Consider the following 20,988-nt stretch of genomic DNA (forward strand, 5'->3'; position numbering starts at 1 on the left):
ATGGTTTTCTACATTAGTCTATTTCCACCTGTGTTTTCACTCCCGTGTGCATGCCTCTGCCTTCATTTTCCTGTGAAATCCGTTTTTTTTAGTTATTTTTTTCTTTTGGCCTCTCCTTCTCTCTTACGCATTTATCCATTATGTCCCCTCTTATCTTCTTCCTCCTGCTCCTTAATGCTTGCTTGTTACTAACTTGATGCTTAGGTAAGAGAGGGAGGCGTAACAGCGCGGGATCTCTGGACAGCACCATTGAAGTAAGTCCTGAGATTCAGCTGCATGTGATATGTTACTGTGTGCATCCATGTAACCCCCCGCCTGCTGCTTCAGAGTGTCGTGGGGATAATGGGGGTAGCCGCCTGTCCTTTTTGATGTTGTACTTTGTGGTTCCTGTATGTGCGTTTGGGGGGGGGGGCGGTGCATGCAGGTGAAACGTTAATGCAGTTCTAGTCATACGCCTGTCTTTCTTTCTCTTCCCAGGGATCTATCATTAGCAGCCCTCGCCCCCACCAGAGGCTTCCCGTTCCACCGCCACCTCCACCGGAGGAGTACAAGGCTCCAAGACCAGTGTCCAATTCTTCCTCTTTCCTGGGTTCTCTGTTCGGAAGCAAGAGAGGGAAGGGGACCTTCCAGAACCTGCCCCCAACCTCGTTGCCGCCGCACCCTCACACTCCTCCAGGAATGGATGGACAGTCAAAAATTCAGGCTCTACATGCTCAGTACTGCCACAACCAGGGGGTGCTTGCCCAACCCCCACCACCGTATCACTCCCAGCCGCCGTCTTCTGCGCCACCACAGCCTCCCACTCAGCCTCCTCATCGTTACCATGTGCCACCGTCATCGGCTCAGTTTACGTTGCAGCGCCCTGGACAGCAGAAGAGACCAGCCGTAGGTGCCCCACCCCTGACACCCAGTTCACCTCACCCGCAGTACACCTTGCACGGCCGACACCCTTCGAACCAGCCGCAGTCTCCGTTACCCATGTACGGATCTGCGGCCCAGCATACCATGACGCACACCTATCCTCAGCACATGCACCAGTCTCAGCACTCCATGCAAAAGCAGCCACCTAAGCACTTTGTATTTACCCACCACCCTTCCCAGATTCCTCCACAGCCGCAGCGCCCCCAGCAGGCCCAGTACACTCCCACCCAGTACAATCCGCAGCACAACCAGTCTCCTTGCTCACCTATATCTCCCATTCCACCACATCCATCCTATCCGCCCCTTCCCCCTCCGTCTCCGCATACACCTCACACTCCCCTCACGCCACACTCCCCGCTGCCTCCAACCTCACCCCTGCCCCAGCATGCCTCTCATCATCCTATGGGCACAAATACATCGCAGGGTAACCCTAAACAAAAACCAGTCAACAGAATCAGCACGGTGGTGTAAGAACACTGGCTGTACAGGATCAGAGGCGAAGGAATGGCATGCACATGGGGATATGGACGAAGGCTCCTTGGCTGTTCTACCCCCCCTTCCCGGCTCCATCAGCGCTCCTTGGCATTTAAGAGCCACGGCCGGTGACTATATTCATTCACTGGGACTATGTTTCTGACATGTGAAGAAGTGACTATGTCCTAATATATGCACCACCCTTGCATTTCCTTTCCCTGCTCAGAAGTCCCCTTTTTGTCGGGCGTTACTCGTTTCTTAAAGGGCCAGTTTAGAGTTGGCAGAGCCATTTGAATGGGCGAGTGTCCGAATATGTTGCAAGCAGATTAATGCACCTCCATGATGAAGGCGTGCCTGGTGAGAGCGTGCTTGTGTATTAGAAGGTCATGAGACTAACGGGTCCGGGCCGACCCTGCTGCTAGGGGCCTGCCAATGCGAGCGTGATGAACAGGTGGAGTGGGCACAAGGGGCAAGCATGGGCACTAGAACATTCACTCCAGGTACTGCGACTACCTTCTTCTCCCAGCCCAGTGCCATCCATGCATCATGTCAAAGGGGAGGCCTTGTATTTTTTTGTTCTGATTGGACTCTCATTAAACGCTCCCTGTATATGTGCAGTCCAGGGTATATACCACTAAACGACGCAGGGAATGGACCCCGTTAAACAGCATTAACAAAAAGTGTATATAGCAAGATAAAAAAAAAGTTTTGGGCATGTTCTGTGCCATTATTTCTGCACAATCATTGAGCAGTTACTGCTTTCTTAAGAAAACTATATACAGAGTTCTATGTATAGAGATAAAAGATGTCTATATTAATATATATATATATATAACTATATATAGTGTAAAATCCTTTGGACGAGGTAGAATGTCGGCTTCAGTTGTTATATTTCTGACATCTTCTATGTCAGGCAGAAGAGAAGGTGCAGATACAGAAAAGTGGATGCACTGGATCATGTTATCCCAGCAGCCGACAGGTTAACCAGCTTCACTTTAAGAGGACCCATCACTTACGCACAGTGGAGGCAGATTTTCGGTTAAAGGGGCTCTTTGGATTTTAATCGGTGAAATGACTTAAAGGGGTTGTGCGAGATTTTGATCTTCATGGCCTATCCTTAGGAGACGTCATCAGATTAGTAGGGGTCTGACTCCCGGCACCCCTACTGATCAGCTATATGAAGGGGCCGCAGCTCGTATTCTACTTTCACACTCGCGTTTTGGCTTTCCGTTTCAGGGCTCTCACACAGCGGTCCAAAACGGATCAGTTTGCATTCTGAATGGAAAAGGATCCGCTCAGAATGCATCAGTTTGCATCAGTTCTGTCCCCATTCTGCTTTGAAGGCGGACACCTAAACGCTGCTTGCAGTGTGTTGGTGTCCGTCTGATGAAACTGAGCCAAACGGATCCGTCCTGGATGTAAGTCAATGGGGACGGATCCGTTTTCACTGGCACAATAGAAAACTGATCCGTCCGCCATGGACTTTTAATGGTGTTGAAGACGGATCCGTCATGGCTATGTTAAAGATAATACAAACGGATCCGTCCATGACGGATCCGCACAAAAACGCCAGTGTGAAAGTAGGCCTAGGCTTCCTAGGCCATTGGCGCAGCTCAGTCCCATTGAAGTGAATGGGATTGAGCTGCAATACCAAGCACAGCCACTATGCAATGTATGGCACTCAAAGTGCTGAGCAGCGGGATGCCGGAAGTTGGACCCCCACTTAAACGGGACTGAGCTGTGCCTAGGCCACATGACCAATGAACCTGACGTCAGTGGCCTAGGAAGAGGCCGTGGCGGTCACTGGAGCGCTCTGGCCTCTTCCAACAGCTGATCGGTGGGGGTGCCGTGAGTTGGACCGCCGCCAGCCTCATTTTGATGACCTATTCTGGGGACAGGCCATCAATATCCAGGCAACCCCCTTTAACATGAGCGCACATCTTTTGGTACACTCTATCATAAAAGTATTGGTTTTATTCTCTGGAGATAGGTAAGAATGATTTCAATTGCTGCCAGCAAGCAGAGATCTTGAAATTTGTATTAGAAAGTGGCAGATCTTCTTAAACTGAAAACCCTAGTTCAAGGTATGCCTGTGGCCAGAAGAAGAGATGCAACTTTCCGTGCCCGTTACCAATTTCAGCTAGAATGACGACCATCTAATGTGTATGGAGGTCTCCCGCCTTTACCCCGATGACTTAGGGGGATAAGAATCGGCAGTTGAAGATGCTTCTGTTCTTGGGGAGATATGAGAGAGGTTTCTGGCAGCAGCTTTCTCCCTGTCCAGAACACATGCATCCTCGGTCAAGCCATTTAAGTGGGGGTTTGGAGATAGCTGGCCGACGTTCGGCCTACAGCTGTCTAATACGTATGGTCGGCCTAAACTGTGGGCAAGCAGGTGGTCCAAGCAGAAGAAGCTTCCAGCCTAAAGAACTGGACCAGCTGCCTCTCCTTATTAAAATTTTGGCCAGGGATATGGCCGACCTCTTAGCTGGAACCTCCCTTTAATTCAGTTTTTAAGAGAAGATCCCGTGGGCCGTGGCCATCTGGAATGTGGTAACCCTAAACAAAATCCAGGCAACAGTTACCGGTTATGTGCTTGCTTCAAATAACTTTAAAGGCCGGAGAGCCCCTTTAACAGAACAAATTTTCATCTTGTCCCCTCCCGAATGATATCCCAGAATAGCTGCTTCCACTGTGGGTAGGTGGCGGGAAATCTGGAAATCTTCCATTTATTAAGAAACAAGCAGGGTATGTCTATCAAAGACCCGTTCTTCATTGCCGGTCTATATGCGTGGCATGTTAAGCTTTGCACTGAGTCTCTAAAAAAAAATATAATAATAAAAAAAAAGATTCCTGCGACTTTGTCATTGTGATCAGGAGATTCTCCGTACGGGATCACTGACTCATATTGGACCTCAAAAAGGGATCGCCAAAAGCAATGCAACAACCTGCACCTTCTACTAAATTCGTATTTTTAGTGGAAACCTCATCATATTTATTCTGCCAGATTTTATTTTACTGTAAATATGAAAAAAATAAAAAACATTTTTTTTTCTCCTTAAGGGGGTACCCAGAGAGTAAGACGCATTAAGATAAAGGGGCAGCAATTGAAAGGAGTTCTCCAGGACATTACAAGAAAAAGGGGGGTATTTTGACCCACAGTGGGATTATGTTAGGCCGGAGAGCCCTTTTAACATAATCGTCATTCAGCTTCAGTATCCGATCAAGGGCCTCAGTGCTCCCGCCAATCAGCTGTTGGAAGAGCGCCACACATTGCACAGTGGCTATGCATGGTGTTGCAGCTCGACCACATACACTTGGGGACTGAGCTACAGAAAGGCTGTGTGACCGATGGATGTGACATCACACAGGTCGAGGAAGAGGTCGCAGCACCCGTCCGCCTGCCGAGGCTCCTTCCCACAGCTGACTTGCGGGGTTACCAGGATTTGGACTCCCAGTGATCTGATGCTGATGACCTATCCTTTAGATAGTTAATATTAAGAGGGGTAGTCTCACTTCCAACATTGGTGGCATATCACTAGGATATGCTACCAATGGCAGATATCGCCAGAACGGAGCGTCTAAAGTGAAGGAGAGTGCACTGCGCGTGCGCAGCCGTCCTCCATTCATAGAAATGAATAGAAGGCGGCCCTGCATGTGCGGTGCACTCACCTTTACTTAGAGATAGACCCAGACCTATCTGTTATTGGTGACATTTTCTAGCAATATGACCCCAATGTTTGAGGAGAGACAGCCCCTTTAAGTCCCAGACAACCCCTTTAACTACTTTTTCAATATATAAAATAATGATTTAAAGGGAACCTGTCATCAACGTTATGCTAACCTCACTGAGGGCAGCATAAAGTAGTGACAGAAATGCTGATGTCAGCGGTGTGTCACTCATGAGCTAAAAGTCAGTGGTTGCCGAGAACCAGCATCATAATCATTGCAGCCCAGGCCTTGAAAAGAGTCCAGTCTACCTGAGAAGAGTCCTGGTTATATATAATCTCCTGCTCTCTCACCCGTCTGCTGATGATTGGCCGTTCTCTGCTAGAGAGAAAGAGAGAAAACTCGGTAGAAGCCGGTCAGCCATCAGCAGGAGAGCAGGAATTCATAAATAACCAGGACTCTTCTCAGGTGGCCGGGACTCTTTTCCAGGCCCAGTCTACAATGTTGGTTCTCAGCAACCACTTACTTTTAACTATTAAATGACAGACCGCTGAAATCAACTCACCTGTCTCTGCTTTATTCTGCCATTAGTGTGGGTAGCACAAAGTTGATGACAGGTTCCCTTTAAGGTTTTATGTACCAGTCAGGTTTATACTGTACATTTGCCCTCTTGGTAAGTGTCCAGCCAAAATAGGGAGGGACCCCAGTCTTACAAAATATTAGGTAAAATAGTTATTTCTGTCATCGACAAAATAAAGCCTTTTGTAACATTTTCAGATGTGAAATTCAAAAAGTGGTATCTAACGAAAAGACTTTAAGGCGTGCAGAGAATATCCTATGCAACAGAATTTCCATCTATACGCTCAAACTGATGAGACTATGGCTTAAATGAGTGTTTATGAGGTCAGGAGATCAGAGATAAGGCCTCACATGAGCCGTCAGCTGACGGAACTCAGGAGGGACAGTCTGCAAATAGACTGATTTTTAACCCCTATGTATCACAAAAACTGCAAAAATTGCCCGAAGGTGTTCACAGCCTTTAAACCTGACTGAGGAAAACCACAAACATTTGGAAATGTTACAAAATGCAAATTTTTTTCTTATTTTTTTATTTTTTTTTAACATTCTTTTGAAAGACTAATTCTAGATGTTCAGCCTCTCCATGAATCGTATGATGCTATTGAGAAGCCATGTTGTCTATCAGAAATAGGAACGTTTCTGTGACCTAGTGATTGCACTTTACATGCGGTGATGGGGTTGTCACCAGTTTTTCCCAGTATGTTTAGTTATTAGGGTGGTTCGATGTACAGTGACTCGGTGAGGCTCCTTAGGATATTGAGAGGATGGGGGGAATGTATAGAAGGAGGAAAATTAGGAAATTTCTCTTCAACTTCAAGGCTGAAAAACCTCGGTATCCCATAATGCTTCTGTAGTATCCAATGAATCTCATAATTTAAAGACCATTTAAAGGGACCTGCTGCTGGCTCCTAAGGTGATTAAAGCTGGACAACCCCTTTAAGGCTCATGAATGATGGCGACAGTCATATGTCTATGCTACTAGACCATTTGTATCAGACTATCGGTAAGAATGTTTATCTGACTTTTTTGGGGTCAGTAGTCATTGGGTTACATAGATTTATTAGCCAAAAATCTGCAAGTGGGGCACATTTATATGTGGCTCCTGATAATGTAGAAAATATCAGAATGCTTTAAATGAAGGTTAAAAATCTTTAAAGGGGATGTCCAGGATTAGAAAAACATGGCTGCTTTCTTTAAAAAGAAAACAGCACCACCCCATCCATGGTTTGGCATGAGTTAAGGGGGGCAGAGCTGCAATACCGCACAGGTCCTGGACAGGGGAGTTGCTGTGTTTTAGTTTTTTGAAGAAAGCAGCCATGTTTATCTAATCCAATCCTGGACAGCCCCTTCAAATTTAAGGCCAGCTTTAGTCGGAGAAGGACATTATTACCTCCCGCGGGCAATCAACACATTCGACAATAGGTTTCCCCCCATATGGCACCTGTAAGGGCCTTGAGTATAAACACCCTACAACTATCCCTTTTTTTTTTTCTGACTACCTTGTTGGCCGCTTTCATAAAATTTGCGATCAAATCCTACTATTAAACATTTCCATTAAAACTGCATCATTTAAAGAAGTATTCCAGTTTTAATGATTACATTTATTTGTTTAGACAATAGGCATTTATACAGTTTTCTAATATACGTGTGTCGGAAATCTTGCGCGCAGACCCTTATTATATTCGCACAGGTAATTGAGTGCCCTCCAGTCGTATACACAGTTTATATTCGCACAATAGCCTCTCTCCCAAGAATCAAAATAGTACGGCCCATTTTAGTCCTGTAAAATGCATCCATAGGAGATCTGAATAGGACTAAAGATGGCGTCAGTCATGTGACCCGCAATCCTGTCATGTGACCTGGCATTCAGATTACTGTCTAGATATCAGATGACCGTTGAATAGTAGTTTATTTAGATACAACAGATATGTATACAGTATATAATTAACTCAGCGTATAATTAACTTTATTAACATGACAACATCACCTAGAGACAGGCAGCCATTTTACATATCACCTAGAGACAGGCAGCTATGTCGGTGGATTGTCACATGACTGATGCCATGGATGCATTACACAGGACTGACGGATTTTTGGGCTATACCATTTTACTGTGCAGATAGGGGGTCAGCAACCCGACATAAGAAAGGTATGTCGGCAAAATTTAAAATACCTATATATTTAAAAATCTGATAATTTCCTATTCTATAAACCAATAAAAACTGGAATAACCCCTTTAATTTGCATTAAACATCTTGGTACCATGACCACAATGATAGATGTTCTCCTGAATAATTCATCCAAGAAGCTGGGCGCTCATCACTTAGTCACTATAGTACTTTGAGCATTGACCATGCATTTTTTTAAATATCACTGTAATTCTCAGGGTGTCCTGTAGGCGGTGCCTTTTTTTCTCTCTCTCTCTCTTCTGGAATCCCTCTGCAGAGATTCTACAAAAAAAAATTCAAAGAAAATTAAAACTTACTTTCAAGCTTCACTGATTTGGGTTCGAATACCCTCAAATGGTAGTTTCGGAAACCTCAAGGACCCAAAGAAGTTTTTTTTATTTATTTTTATTTTTATTTTTTAAATCGTGATAGCTTGAATGTTTCGGGCATGGGTGTGTGATGTTTTGCAGGTCATTTCCATGGGAGATAGGTGAAATAGATTTTATAGGTAGGGTCAGATTCATCCACTATGACTTGCTTTTTCTGTTCCCAGATAAGGCCAGTAGACACCATTTTTTTTTTTTTTTTTTTTTTTTTTTTTTTTAAGTTCCTCTTAATGGCTTCTGTTCCCTTCTGTATGCTCATAGCATGCTTGTGGTGTGCTGCTTGCAAGCACAGCACTGCTGTACAGTTCTGGATGTGTGTATAGACTATATATGATAAATATTTCCTATGGAATGGTTATCCAGCCGGTGCCGCGTGGGGTGGGGTTTACGGGGAAGTAATGGTCCATTTTTCCGTTGGACAGGTATCTTGTCCTTATTTTCAGTTGGTTATCTTATTTTAGATCTGTTTTTTACGCCCAGTTTTCGGGACTGATTTATTTTTGTGTCTGGGTGTGAATGGGGAGGGGGGGGGGGGGGTTCATCAAAATCCTATGAAGTATATACGAAATCCAGATTGTATATATTGTGTATATTTAATGCTTCAGAAATGGAAAAAAAAGTCTGTTACTGGTGTGTATTTTACTGTGTCCTCCCTTTATTTTATTTGGTGGTGTTTTATTACATACAGAATATCTAATGCTCGGAATACGAATGCTGCGCCCCCGCCTCCTTACTGGACCAAATGATTGCAATGAATTAGGCAAATTGAATGTCTTAGGCTGGGTTCACATGAAGTTTTTGCCATCCTTTTAACGTATACAAAAAAAAAACTGACATGTTAACAGATGCCTTCCAACTGATACCATAAAGTGGCATCGCTAAAGAGACCTAGTGCATTTAAGCTGCAATTCTTATTTTGACCAGCAGGTGGCAGGCCAACATAAGAAATGAGCAATTATTTATTTATTTTATGCACTTATATAGCGCTGACATATTCCGCAGCGCTTTACAGACATTATCATCCAACTGTCCCCAATGGGGCTCACAATCTAAGTTCCCTATCAGTCTCTGGAGTGTGGGAGGAAACCGGAGAACCTGGAGGAAACCCACGCAAACACCGGGGAGAACATACAAACTCCATGCGGCTGTTGTCCTTGGTCGGATTCAAACCTAGGACTTCAGCGCTGCAAACCACTGAGCCACCATGCTGCCCCGATTCTGACATTTAAATGGAAATAAAAAATCCATGAATGTTCAGAACTCAAAACAAACTATTGGATTTTATAGGCTCAAATATGAGCTTCAAAATCATAAAAGAAAAGTAATTAAAAAAAACTGTTTAAGTTTAAATCACCTCCCTTTCCATATAATAAAAAAATAAATACATAAATAACAAAAAATATAAACATCATGGGTATCACTGCGACTGAAAATGCCCGCACTATTAAGATATAAAAATATTTTTCCAATACGGTGAATGGCGTAACGGGAAAAAAAGGTCAAAATGGCCAATTTGCCATTCCTTCTCTTACCTAAAAATAAATGTAATAAAATGTGTTTAAAAAGTCACACACATTCCAAAATGGTATCAATAAAAACGACAGATCGTCCTGGAAAAAATAAGCACAACTCCGTAGATATAACTATAAAAGTAATGGGGGTCATAATATGGTGATGTAAAAAGAAGATTTTTTTTTTTTTTTTTTTTCCAAAGTTTACTCTTTTTTTTTCTCCACTACATTGTATGTTATAAGAAATGTTGGCATTAGAAAGTACAACTTGTCCCACTAAAAATAACCCCTCATTCAGCTATGTGAATGGAAAAATAAAAAAGTTATGGCTCAAGGAAGATAGGGAAGAAAAAAAAAACTGGTATCCTAAGGGTTAATGGATTCCTCAAACTGATGCCATACCGTAAGCGTTAACGTATATAGTTTTTTACTGGACTCCGCAGGGTTAGGGCTGCAACGAGTACTCGATTAAGGCTAGTTTCACACTAGCAGCAGGGGAGTCCGGCAGGCTGTTTCGGCGGGTGAACAGCCTGTCGGATCCGTCCTGCTGCTAGTTCACGTGTGCCCCCGGACTGCCGCTCCGTCCCCATTGACACTTCTTCACAGACACCAGAATTTAGGGGCCAAACTGTGCTTTATTGTGGCACACAGCATAACGGGGGGGGGGGGGGAAACACACAAAGCCCCCCCCCCCCCCCCCGGCTCAGACCACACAACGCCACTCCAGCCTTCTGTGTGTAAGTCGTCCCCCTCCCCCTCTCTCCGAGGATTCCTTTATCCCCCGGTGATTACTGCACCTGGTCTTCCTTCAGACCTGGTGATTCTGGGGAAGACACAGCAAGTCCTGCCGTATATCCCCCCTAACAACCATGAGGCATGTCACTGCCTCACAATACGTTAAACAGATGGCAAAAGCGTAATGTGACCCCACATGAGCGACGTAGAATGAGTCTGGGTCTGTTTAGGGCAACAACAAAAAAAATGATGGTTCTACATAAGTTTAATCAGTTTTTGTCTTGTTCTCTCCACACGGGGGCAACCATCAATGAAAAACGCATTGCATCTGGATGCCTTCCGTTTTTCATGCAGGCCCCATTCATTTGTATGGGGCCAGGGCTGTGTGAAAAGTGCACAATGCAGAACATGCCGCAATTTTTCCTGAAAGCAGAGACGATCCGTGATAAATCTCGCTCGTGTGCCCATGCATCCCATCCAGACGGAAAGCTCGCTTGTATGAAAGAGGCCTAAGGTTAGGGCAACATGGCGACTTTGTCATGTGGTGGTCAGGGACGCGATCTCAATGTTTTCCTATGTTAGAATTCTTGTGCTTATGACCACCCTCCCCATGCAAGATGTTAAGACTAAGGGCTCATGCACACCACTGTTGTTGTTTTGTGGTCCGCAAAATACAGAGATACCGACTGTGTGCGTTCCACATTTTGCAAAACGGAATGGTCGTCCCATAATCGAACAGTCCTATCCTTGTCCGTAACGTGGACAAGAATAGGACATGTTCTATTTTTTTTGCAGAGCGGAAATAAGGACACGGAACGCACACTGAGTCATTTCTGTTTTTTTTTTGGGGGGGGGGGGGGTTTGCAGGTCACAAAAATAAAACAGAAAGGACACGGCCAAAAAATGCGTTCGTGTGCATGAGGCCTAAAGCCGTGCTCCACTGCAGTAACGTCAGGGGTGTACACAGATCTCATAGGGCCTCATAGCAAAACTTAGATGTAGGTGCAGGGGGCCCCCATACTATCGTTTCTAAGTGTACGTGCATCATTCTCTCCCAGGGAATGCAGAACATGCGCAAAGTCCCAGATTTCTGACACATTTACGCTTTTTTTTTTATAATCGTGGAAGAAATTTAATTCAATGCAAACTGTAAAAAAAAAAATATGATGTTGGAAAAAATGGAACATGTACTTCAAATATATGGTGCTCATTCTGATCACCATATTTCTCAATGTAATTACCCCCAGAAAACTGGCAAAAATACATTGATAAATCTGTTTCTCTTGTATTAAAAAGCCAACTGCCTGCCTGCCGCCACCACTAGGGGGAGCTCAAGGAATAGGAATTAATGCAACCACTAATAATTTCTTTGCCTTGCACTCCCCCTAGTGGCGGCTTTGTGGAAATGCCGTTTTTTCACACATGGAAGAGAAGAGCAAGTTCAGGGAAACACCCCCTAAAAGGTAACACCCGGCGGCCAGTTCATTCATAAACTGGAATAATGAAGGATATGCACAACGTAGAGTCATATGAAAATGATGCTGCAGAACTGTTACTTCAGTGGGAATGCAGGTAGCTACTAAATTCGACAAGGCGCTCTTTAAAGCATACAGCACCTACACTTTCGTTCTCCCATGCGTCCTGACCATCTAGCGTGGTGCAGTTGATTTTCCTTGGTTTCCAATGGGAAGTCTCAGACTAGAGCTATTTTTTGATTGTTCTTTTATGACTAAGATGAGCCCAAAAGAGCTGATCGGTGGAGGTGCCGGGTGTCGGACCCCCAGGGATCTGATACTGATGCCTTATCCTGATGATCGGTCAATATCTGTAGCCCGGAGAACCCCTTTAGGCTACTTTCACACTAGCATTGTTTAAATCCGGCGTTCAATTCCGACACCGGAAATGCCCGCCGGATCCGGAAAATGTGTGAAAACGGATTACATTTGAATCCTGATCAGGATTTTGATCACAATGAAAAAATGCATTGGAAAAAACGGATCCGCCATTTATGGACTTTAACTTTTTTTTCATATTTTTCGGGTTTAACATGCAAAAGCCGGATCCGGTTTGACTGAACACACGGCGCCGGATACGGCGTTAATGCAAGTCAATGGGAAAAAGATCGGATCCTGCGTTCAGTCAAAGTGTTCAGGATTTTTGTCTGGAGGTAAAAATACAACATGCTACGGTTTTCTGAAAAGCCTGATCAGTCAAAAAGACTGAACTGAAGACATCCTGAACGGATTAGGCCTCTTTCACACTTGCGTTGTCCGGATCCGGCGTGTACTCCATGTGCCGGAATTACACGCCGGATCCGGAAAAACGCAAGTGAACTGAAAGCATTTGAAGACGGATCCGTCTTCAAAATGCGTTCAGTGTTACTATGGCAGCCAGGACGCTATTAAAGTCCTGGTTGCCATAGTAGGAGCGGGGAGCGGTATACTTACAGTCCGTGCGGCTCCCGGGGCGCTCCAGAATGACGTCAGAGCGCCCCATGCGCATGGATGACGTGCCATGCGATCACGTCATCCATGCGCGTGCGGCGCCCTGACGTCACTCTGGAGCGCCCCGGGAGCCGCACGGACGGTAAGTATGCTGCTCCCCGCTACACTTTACCATGGCTGCCAGGACTTTAGCGTCCCGGCAGCCATGGTAACCATTCAGAAAAAGCTAAACGTCGTATCCGGCAATGCGCCGAAACGACGTTTAGCTTAAGGCCGGATCCGGATCAATGCCTTTCAATGGGCATTAATTCCGGATCCGGCCTTGCGGCAAGTGTTCAGGATTTTTGGCCGGTGCAAAAAGCGCAGCATGCTGCGGTATTTTCTCCGGCCAAAAAACGTTCCGGTCCGGAACTGAAGACATCCTGATGCATCCTGAACGGATTTCTCTCCATTCAGAATGCATTAGGATAAAACTGATCAGGATTCTTCCGGCATAGAGCCCCGACGACGGAACTCTATGCCGGAAGACAAGAACGCAGGTGTGAAAGAGCCCTAACTCTCCTTTCAGAATGCATGGGGATAAAACTGATCAGTTCTTTTTCAGATTTGAGCCCCTGGGATGGAACTCAGCGCCGTAAAATAAAAACGCTAGTGTGAAAGTACCCTTAATGTTCACCATTCTATTTCAGGTTCAAAATTCTGTGCCGATAAATTCAGTACATCTGTATTGTGATCACGGTTGGCAGATTTGTTACGTTTTATAATTCAGGTTGCATACCGCCACCACTAGGGGGCACTAACTGTGCATGGATTTATACAGCTTTTATAGATCTGTATGCATTGAGCTCCCCCTAGTGGCAACTGCAGGTAGAAAGCCATTGCACTCAAATGCCCTACCTCTACGGTAGGCTATGTGCAGAGATGTGTAACAAATACCGTATAACCCACGTACTAAAAAAATCCTATTCACTTACATCATCTGACTACTGCAAGGAGGGAAAGAAACGTATGCAGCCAGACCGCGACCTGAAATAACATGCGAATAGGGTTAAGCGCACGGCTTATGAGTTCTTGAGGTGCTTCCCGTTCTCATCTTAGAACCCAAGGCGGCAGCAGCAGCGACTAAAAATACAATCCTTCTCTGAGGGATTTTGCGCTGTGCCAGTTCAGTTGCGTTCATCCGTGGAATATGTAGCCGGAGAGATAAAGCTTCTCTGATGCGTTCTTGTCCCCCGCACACTACTACACCAAATCTCCGCCGACGGTGGAGTTTAGTTGACGTCCATTTTGCACAGTTGTATCTTAAGGGGACTGGAGCCCAGCAGGATGAAGACGCAACTTTTTGACTCGTGACATTTGAGCAAGGGCCACAAATCTTCTATTTATTTAGCTTTTACTGATTTATATGGCAGCAACATGTTCTGCAGCGTTGTACAGAGGTAGTCGTCACTTCCTATCCCCATTGGGCACACAACTTTAATGGGTGCGTGGTCCGCATTTTGTGGTCAAGTATAGGACACGTTCTATCTTTTTGTAGAACGGATGCTGAAAGCTCATGGATCCGTATATTCCTCAAAAAGATAGAACATGTTCTATACTTGACCGCAAGATGTGGACCATGCACCCATTAAAGTCAATGGGTCCGCAAAAAAAGCAACACAGACGGTATCCGTATTTTGCGCAATGTGCTGACTGCAAAATACATAAAACGGTCGTGTGCATGAGGCCTAACTGGAACTTAAAATGTGTGCCCGAAGATAGAATATGTCCACATAATGCTGACCACAGACCCATTGAAGTCGATGACGGGGTTAATAAAATTGCGGAAGGTACATGGACCCCATCCGTATTTTGTGGTTCCACAATTTACGTGGCTGAAATGAGGTGCGGCTTGGGGGATTCGTCACCACTGCGACCAGTTATTGGCTGTAGAGGTGTACATGACCTCCAAGTATGGATCGAAACGCAAGGGAGACGGTGGAGGACCCACTGAGCCGGCAGCGTGCATTGGGGAGCAGGTAGAGATGCTTGCCTTCACGAGTCCCACGAGGTGGGTGTTTGTGGGTGGGGTGTATAAAAAAATAACCTCTGGGACCCCTACTTATTTCCAGAACAGGCCCCCTGAAACTGAAGGAATTTCTGTGGGAGTTCCAAAAATATCTGAGCTGGTGCGCAAGTCTTTTTTTTTTTCCGGAAGTCCCATAGAAATGAATTGAGAGTGCACTGCGCAAGCGCTGCTCTATTCACTTCTATGGGACTGCTGGAGATAGCCGAGCAAGCGCTAGGCTGTTTTCAGTTCATGAAAACCATAAAGTGATATTTCAATTTTTCAGCTATAGGGATAATCCCTCTGTGTTTGTGACCTACCTTATGGTGTCATAAGTCACATTTAGGGCTTTAGATCACCTGCGCAAGTAGTAGGGCTAAGAGTGCCACTCATCCCTTCTGTAGATCTAAAGTTGGTTAGATACTTGGTAAGTCATCCAAAGCCGCTTATCTAATGTATAGGGCCTCACAACTGAAGACAGACGTCCGTAGTATGAGGTTTCACCATGCCAAATCCTTACCTCTTCTGGGAGACTAGCTGTCCGGCGCCTCATAGGACCGCCCACTGGACTCCTAAGCATAGAAAGAGCAGAGATGTAAACGAATAAAGCATACGCTCTCTGGAATCTTTTCCCATAAAAGTTCGCTCCTCAACATTGAAATTGCAACTAAGACCTGCAGATGATCATATTTTCAAGCACCTAGCTCCAATCTGTGGCATGTGGGAGGGGCCAGATTGAAAGCAATGTTTTTTAGCTACATAAAACGTCAAAAAACAGATCAAGTCTTGTGGGATGATTATGCAATGCCTCATAGTCATGTGCCTATTATCACTACTTGTCACAAACTTAGAGTGCATTCACACGACCGTATGCGTTTTGTGGTCTGCAAATTGCGGATTCGCAAAACACGGGTACCGGCCGCGTGACTTACGCATTTTGCAGAACGGAAAGGTCGACCCCTACTAGAACAGTCCTATCCTTGTCCGTAAGGCGGACAATAACAGGACATGTTCTATTCTTTTTTGCAGAACAGCCATATGAACACGGAAGGCACACTGAGTCATCTCAGTTTTTTGGGTGTCCCCTTTGAAGTGAATGGTTCCACAACAAACAGACCGCAAAACAAACTAAATAAACGGAACTGGAACTAAGAGACATTGTTTTATCATTCTGGGAGATCACAATGGGGGTCATTTATTAAACAGAAATACACCTAAATTAGGTGTATTTCTGGTGCAGATTGCGGCACAAAGGTCCTTTGCGCTGCAATCTGCAACTTCTCCCTGCTAACAGCAGGTCTAAAAAAAATGGGGCGTGGCAGGAAGGGAGCCGCCCGGCAGGCCCCTCTCATTTATCATTTTCTACATCAGGTTTAGGCCTCATGCACACAACAGTTGTTTTGAGCGTCCGCAAATTCTGCGTCCGCCCCAAAAAAAAACGGATGCGGCATCCGTTTTTTTTTGTTGTTGGAGGATCCGTTTTTTCCCCCACAGATCCCTTGCAATAAATGCCTATCGTTGTCCGCAAATGCAAAAAAAAAAAGTAGGACATGCACAATTTTTTTTGCTGAAGGGAAACACGGACACGGAACACAAACAGATGAACTATCAGCATTTTTTTGCTAAACCATTGAAATGAATGGGTCCCCATCCTATCCGCAAAAAAAACGGAACGGAGGCCAAGAAAAACAACTGTGGTGTGCATGAGGCCTTAGGCGTAGAAAATGGTCTAAATCTAAGACAGCTAGGAAGCGGTCTTACATTTATAAGAGGCGGTGGATCCACCAAAGTTATGAAGAGGCCTGCTCAGGGCCTTATTATCTCTTTCGCTACCAGCGCCGTACATGTATGGCGCTGGAGCGATGTGTAAACATGGTGCCCGCTCGCACGTGCAGCGGGTGCCATGGCCGGCTGGCTTATTACCATGAGTGGCAATAATGGCGATTGCGATAATTGAAGGCTTTAGATGCCGTGATCAAGTGAGATCACAGCATCTAAATGCACAAAAACACAGAAGTACCGATGCCCCCTGCAGCCAAAGGGGGCGCTGAACACTATAAGCCTGATGAGGCTTATAGTCAGTGATGGTCAGTTCGCCAGTGAACACATGCGGGCTGCCATCTTTATTAAGGTAGACTCACCCGTCCGGCGATGCACAGGTAAGCCCTTACCTGTGCCTGTGTCGGGAGCGGTCTGAAATCAAATGCAGTAACCGGGAGCAGGCAGTTCCGAGAACAGCCGCCGGGGGCCTTCATCGGGCTGTTCTCGGACCTGCCTGCTCCCGGTGGCTGGATTTGATTTCAGACCGGCTCCCGGCACAGGTAACGGCTTACCTGTGCATCACCGGACGGGTGAGTCTACCTTACAAAAAATGGTAGCCTGCATGTGTTCGCTGGCAAACACTGCGAACTGACCATAACGGCTTATATGTTAATGCTGCAATTCTTATTTTAGCCACCAGGTGGCAGGCCTGGATAAGAAATTAACAATCTGCAGTCCAAAACTCATCTTAAAAATCCCTGATAGCACAAAATTCAAAAACAGAATTTATAGGCTCGTATATAAGCTTCAAAATCTTTACAAAAAAAATATATATACAAATTAAAAAACCCATAAAAGTTTAAATCACCCCCCTTTCCTTATAATAAAAAAATAAATACCTAAATAACAATAAATATAAACATCACGAGTATCACCGCGACTAAAAACAGCTGTACTAAAAAAAAAATACCAATACAGCGATTGGTGTAATGGAAAAAAGGTCAAAATGGCCGACTTGCCATTTTTTCATTGCTTCTCAATTTTTTTTTATATAAAATGTGATAAAAAAAAAGTTACACACACTCCAAAATAGTATCAATAAAAACTACGGATTGTTCCGCAAAAAATAAGCCCCTGTTTAGCTTAGTAGACATAGGTATAAAAAAAGTTATGGGGGTCGGAATATGATGTAAAAATTTTTGGCAATAAAAAACCTATACATATGTGGTATTGTTGTAATCGTACTGCCTCAGAGAAGGAAGGGCATGGGTTAAATGTGCCGCAAACGAAACGCAGTGGGAACAAAACCCCATAAAACTGTGGAGGAATTGCGTTTTTTCTTTTCCAATTCCACCCCATTTGGAATTCTTTTACCGCTTCCCAGTACAGTTTATGCCATAATTAATGGTGGCATTAGAAAGTACAACTTGTTCCGCAAAAAAATAAGCCCTCATACAGCTATGTGAATGGAAATATAAAAAAAGTTATGGCTCAAGGAAAATAGGGAAGAAAAATTAAAACGCAAAAAACAAAAAAAAACTCCGGTTAGTGGTTAAGACCGGTGTCTAAAACACTGGTCTTAATAAATGTGCCTTGGCCGAGATGTTGGCACTGCTCAATGTTGCATGTCCCAGCGGTTGGGAAAACAACGTTGACAACAAGAGGTGCAGAGAGGAGAACCCCTGCACGGACGTATTGTCTAATTAGACGAATGGCATGTACTGATCCATTCTGTATTGCAAGTGAAATTGGACGTCACATCCCAAGCCTAGGGTGGCAAACAATGTCTACATAGACCATCAGAAGGCGTTTGCACAACACTGGGCTACGAGCCAGACGTCCAGCTAAAGGTGGTCCCCTGACTTCATGCCACCTCTCTTAAAGGGCTTCTACCACCAGAAATACTGTTATGTAGCTGACTGACATTAGTGATGCGCCCATGTCAGCACTACATAACAGTATGTTTCTAACATTAGTCCCTGCAGCCGTTTTTGTAAAAAAAAAGAAGCACTTTTATTATATGCTAATGAGCCTCTAGGTGCTATGTGGGCGTAAAATCAGCACCTAGAGGCTCCGTCTACTCACGCTTTATCCCACCCAGGTCCCCTGTTCTGCCCGCCCTGCTCCTCTTGATTGATGCCACGGTCCTCCGCATCGTTGACCAAATCCCGCGCCTGCGCCGTTCACTTCGGCGCAGGCGCAGTGAGTGAAGACCGCTCTCCTGATGCCGGCTTCCTTACTGTGACGTAGTCTGCGCAGGCGCAGTGAGGAATCCGGCACCAGGAGCGCATCATTCACTCACTGCGCCAAAGACAGAAGTGAACGCCGCAGGCGCGGGTTTTCGGCAACGATGCGGTGGACCGCGCCATCAATCAAGAGGAGCTGGGCGGGATAAAGCGTGAGTAGACGGAGCCTCTAGGTGCTGATTTTACGCCCACATAGCACCTAGAGGCTCATTAGCATATAATAAAAGTGCTTTTTTTACAAAAACGGCTGCAGGGACTAATGTTAGAAACATACTGTTATGTAGTGCTGACATGGGCGCATCACTAATGTCAGTCAGCTACATAACAGTATTTCTGGTGGTAGAAACCCTAACTGTCATTTTTTATTTATTTTTGCTAGTTTATTAGAGCTAGGCATGTATACCTGAGTTACTCTGTCAATGATTGTCAAAAGATCTGTAATTACCTTATAATAGCTTTCATTAATGTCCTCTGTCCCTTTCTACTGCTCCCTTAAAAGACCGTTACTAAGTCTACTCTGTCTCCCAACTTAATGTAAACAGAAGACAGAGGGGCGGTCCTTTAAACTGCATGCCTGCATTAGGCTTCAGAGTGAGGAGGCGTGTCTCTCAGTAATCTAATCTGATTGGCTGGCAGGGAGCTGCTGGCTACAGCAAGTGTGTATGGGAAGTGAGGGAAAGCAGTTTTGGCCTCAGAGAACTGACAGAGGAGCCATCTGGATAAGGTTATCATATTGTAAATGTTTAAACAGCCGTAACTAAGGGAAAAACGCAATGAAAACAGTGGTAAGTGAAGAAACTAAAGACTGCTTTATGCATAATGCTGCTGCAGCAGTAACCTATCCTAAAATAGTTTTTTTTTATTTATGAAAACATGACAGTTACCCTTTAAAGGCTATCATAATGCACAGCAAGACAGTAGTGGAGGCTGGAATGGAGGTCAATCCTCTTCAGGGATCAGTCCTGCTTTGGTCATAGCCAGAGATTGATCTGGTGACCACGTAGGCAGCACCATGAAGAGGCCTTCACAAGGGAACATCACACAGGTCCTACACCCGGGATTATGGTGAGGGGTGACATAATGTACTGTAGCTGGACCCCTCTAGTCTTTATTTCAGGTACACCAACAGTTTGACATTACTTTGACTTGATCATGGAACTATTAACACTGCTATTTCTCCATAGTGTCCCAGGAGCCATTTTTCAACAGGACAACGCCAATCTGCATGTTGCACATTCTACTGTGAGCAGCCTGTGTGGCCTTAATGGTCTGCAGCATCTCTGCACTTGTCTCCCATCCAGCATATCTGGGATATCATTGGTTGGCAATTACAAAGGGAGCTGCCAACAGCAGATCTTAATGATTTGCGTGCCCAGAACATTCCTCAGATAGATAACCATTAATAACATCACTGATAGCTTGCCAAGGAGCGTAAGTGTGTGCCCTTCTGTGTCTGGCGCTTATACTCGATATTTAATAAATTGAGATGTTTTGAATATTTTGTTTTTATTTTTATTATTTGCATATCATTAACATATCAATCGTGTGATTTCCATAACTCCACAACTTCTCTTTGGTGTTGCAATTTCATTGTTGAGGAGTGTATATAGCAATCAGCTCAGCTCCTCCTGCTCTGTATTATCCTGCCACAGATTGGACTACATGTTCAAATACAGCCATGTAAATGTGCAAGCATCTGGTCAAACTTTGTGAAAGGGAAGGGGGGGGGGGGAGGTTTGACCAGCCATACATTTCCCAGCATCAGGCTATGTACACCTTTGGGGGCAGTTTTTTTTTTTTTTTATTATTGCATAGTAATTATTTTGAGCTAAAAATAATTTCTTCAATTGGTCGTTATTAAAAATATGGAGCCCTTTTTTCTGTACAGAGCTGAGATGCTCTAGAAGCAGCCTTTGAATTTTCTCTCTTTTCCGTCAGTTGGGGAGCTGACGTGCTCCTTATCTCTGCTCTTTGGCATTATAAACACTCATTATAGCTCAGCTCTTCTCTTACTGATTAGAATGTGGCTTAAATAAGTGTTTATGAC

General features: G+C 44.8%; 1 protein-coding gene across 5 annotated transcripts in view; it reads left to right on the plus strand.

The window, feature by feature from the left end:
• IQSEC2 (IQ motif and Sec7 domain ArfGEF 2) overlaps nucleotides 1-2,110 on the plus strand; it is a 200,155-nt gene extending 198,045 nt beyond the window's left edge. For 4 of the 5 annotated variants that reach the window (XM_044305346.1, XM_044305348.1, XM_044305349.1 and 1 more), the window contains 2 exons: nucleotides 205-254; nucleotides 478-2,110. In XM_044305346.1, coding sequence (XP_044161281.1) covers nucleotides 205-254; nucleotides 478-1,392 — 965 coding nt within the window. In that variant the 3' untranslated portion in view covers nucleotides 1,393-2,110. The remainder of the gene's footprint in view (nucleotides 1-204; nucleotides 255-477) is intronic. The other variant, XM_044305350.1, reaches the window with a different exon arrangement.
• The last annotated feature ends 18,878 nt before the right edge of the window (nucleotides 2,111-20,988 follow it).

The sequence above is a fragment of the Bufo gargarizans genome, chromosome 9 (assembly GCF_014858855.1).
Source record: "Bufo gargarizans isolate SCDJY-AF-19 chromosome 9, ASM1485885v1, whole genome shotgun sequence".
Classification (NCBI taxonomy): domain Eukaryota; kingdom Metazoa; phylum Chordata; class Amphibia; order Anura; family Bufonidae; genus Bufo; species Bufo gargarizans.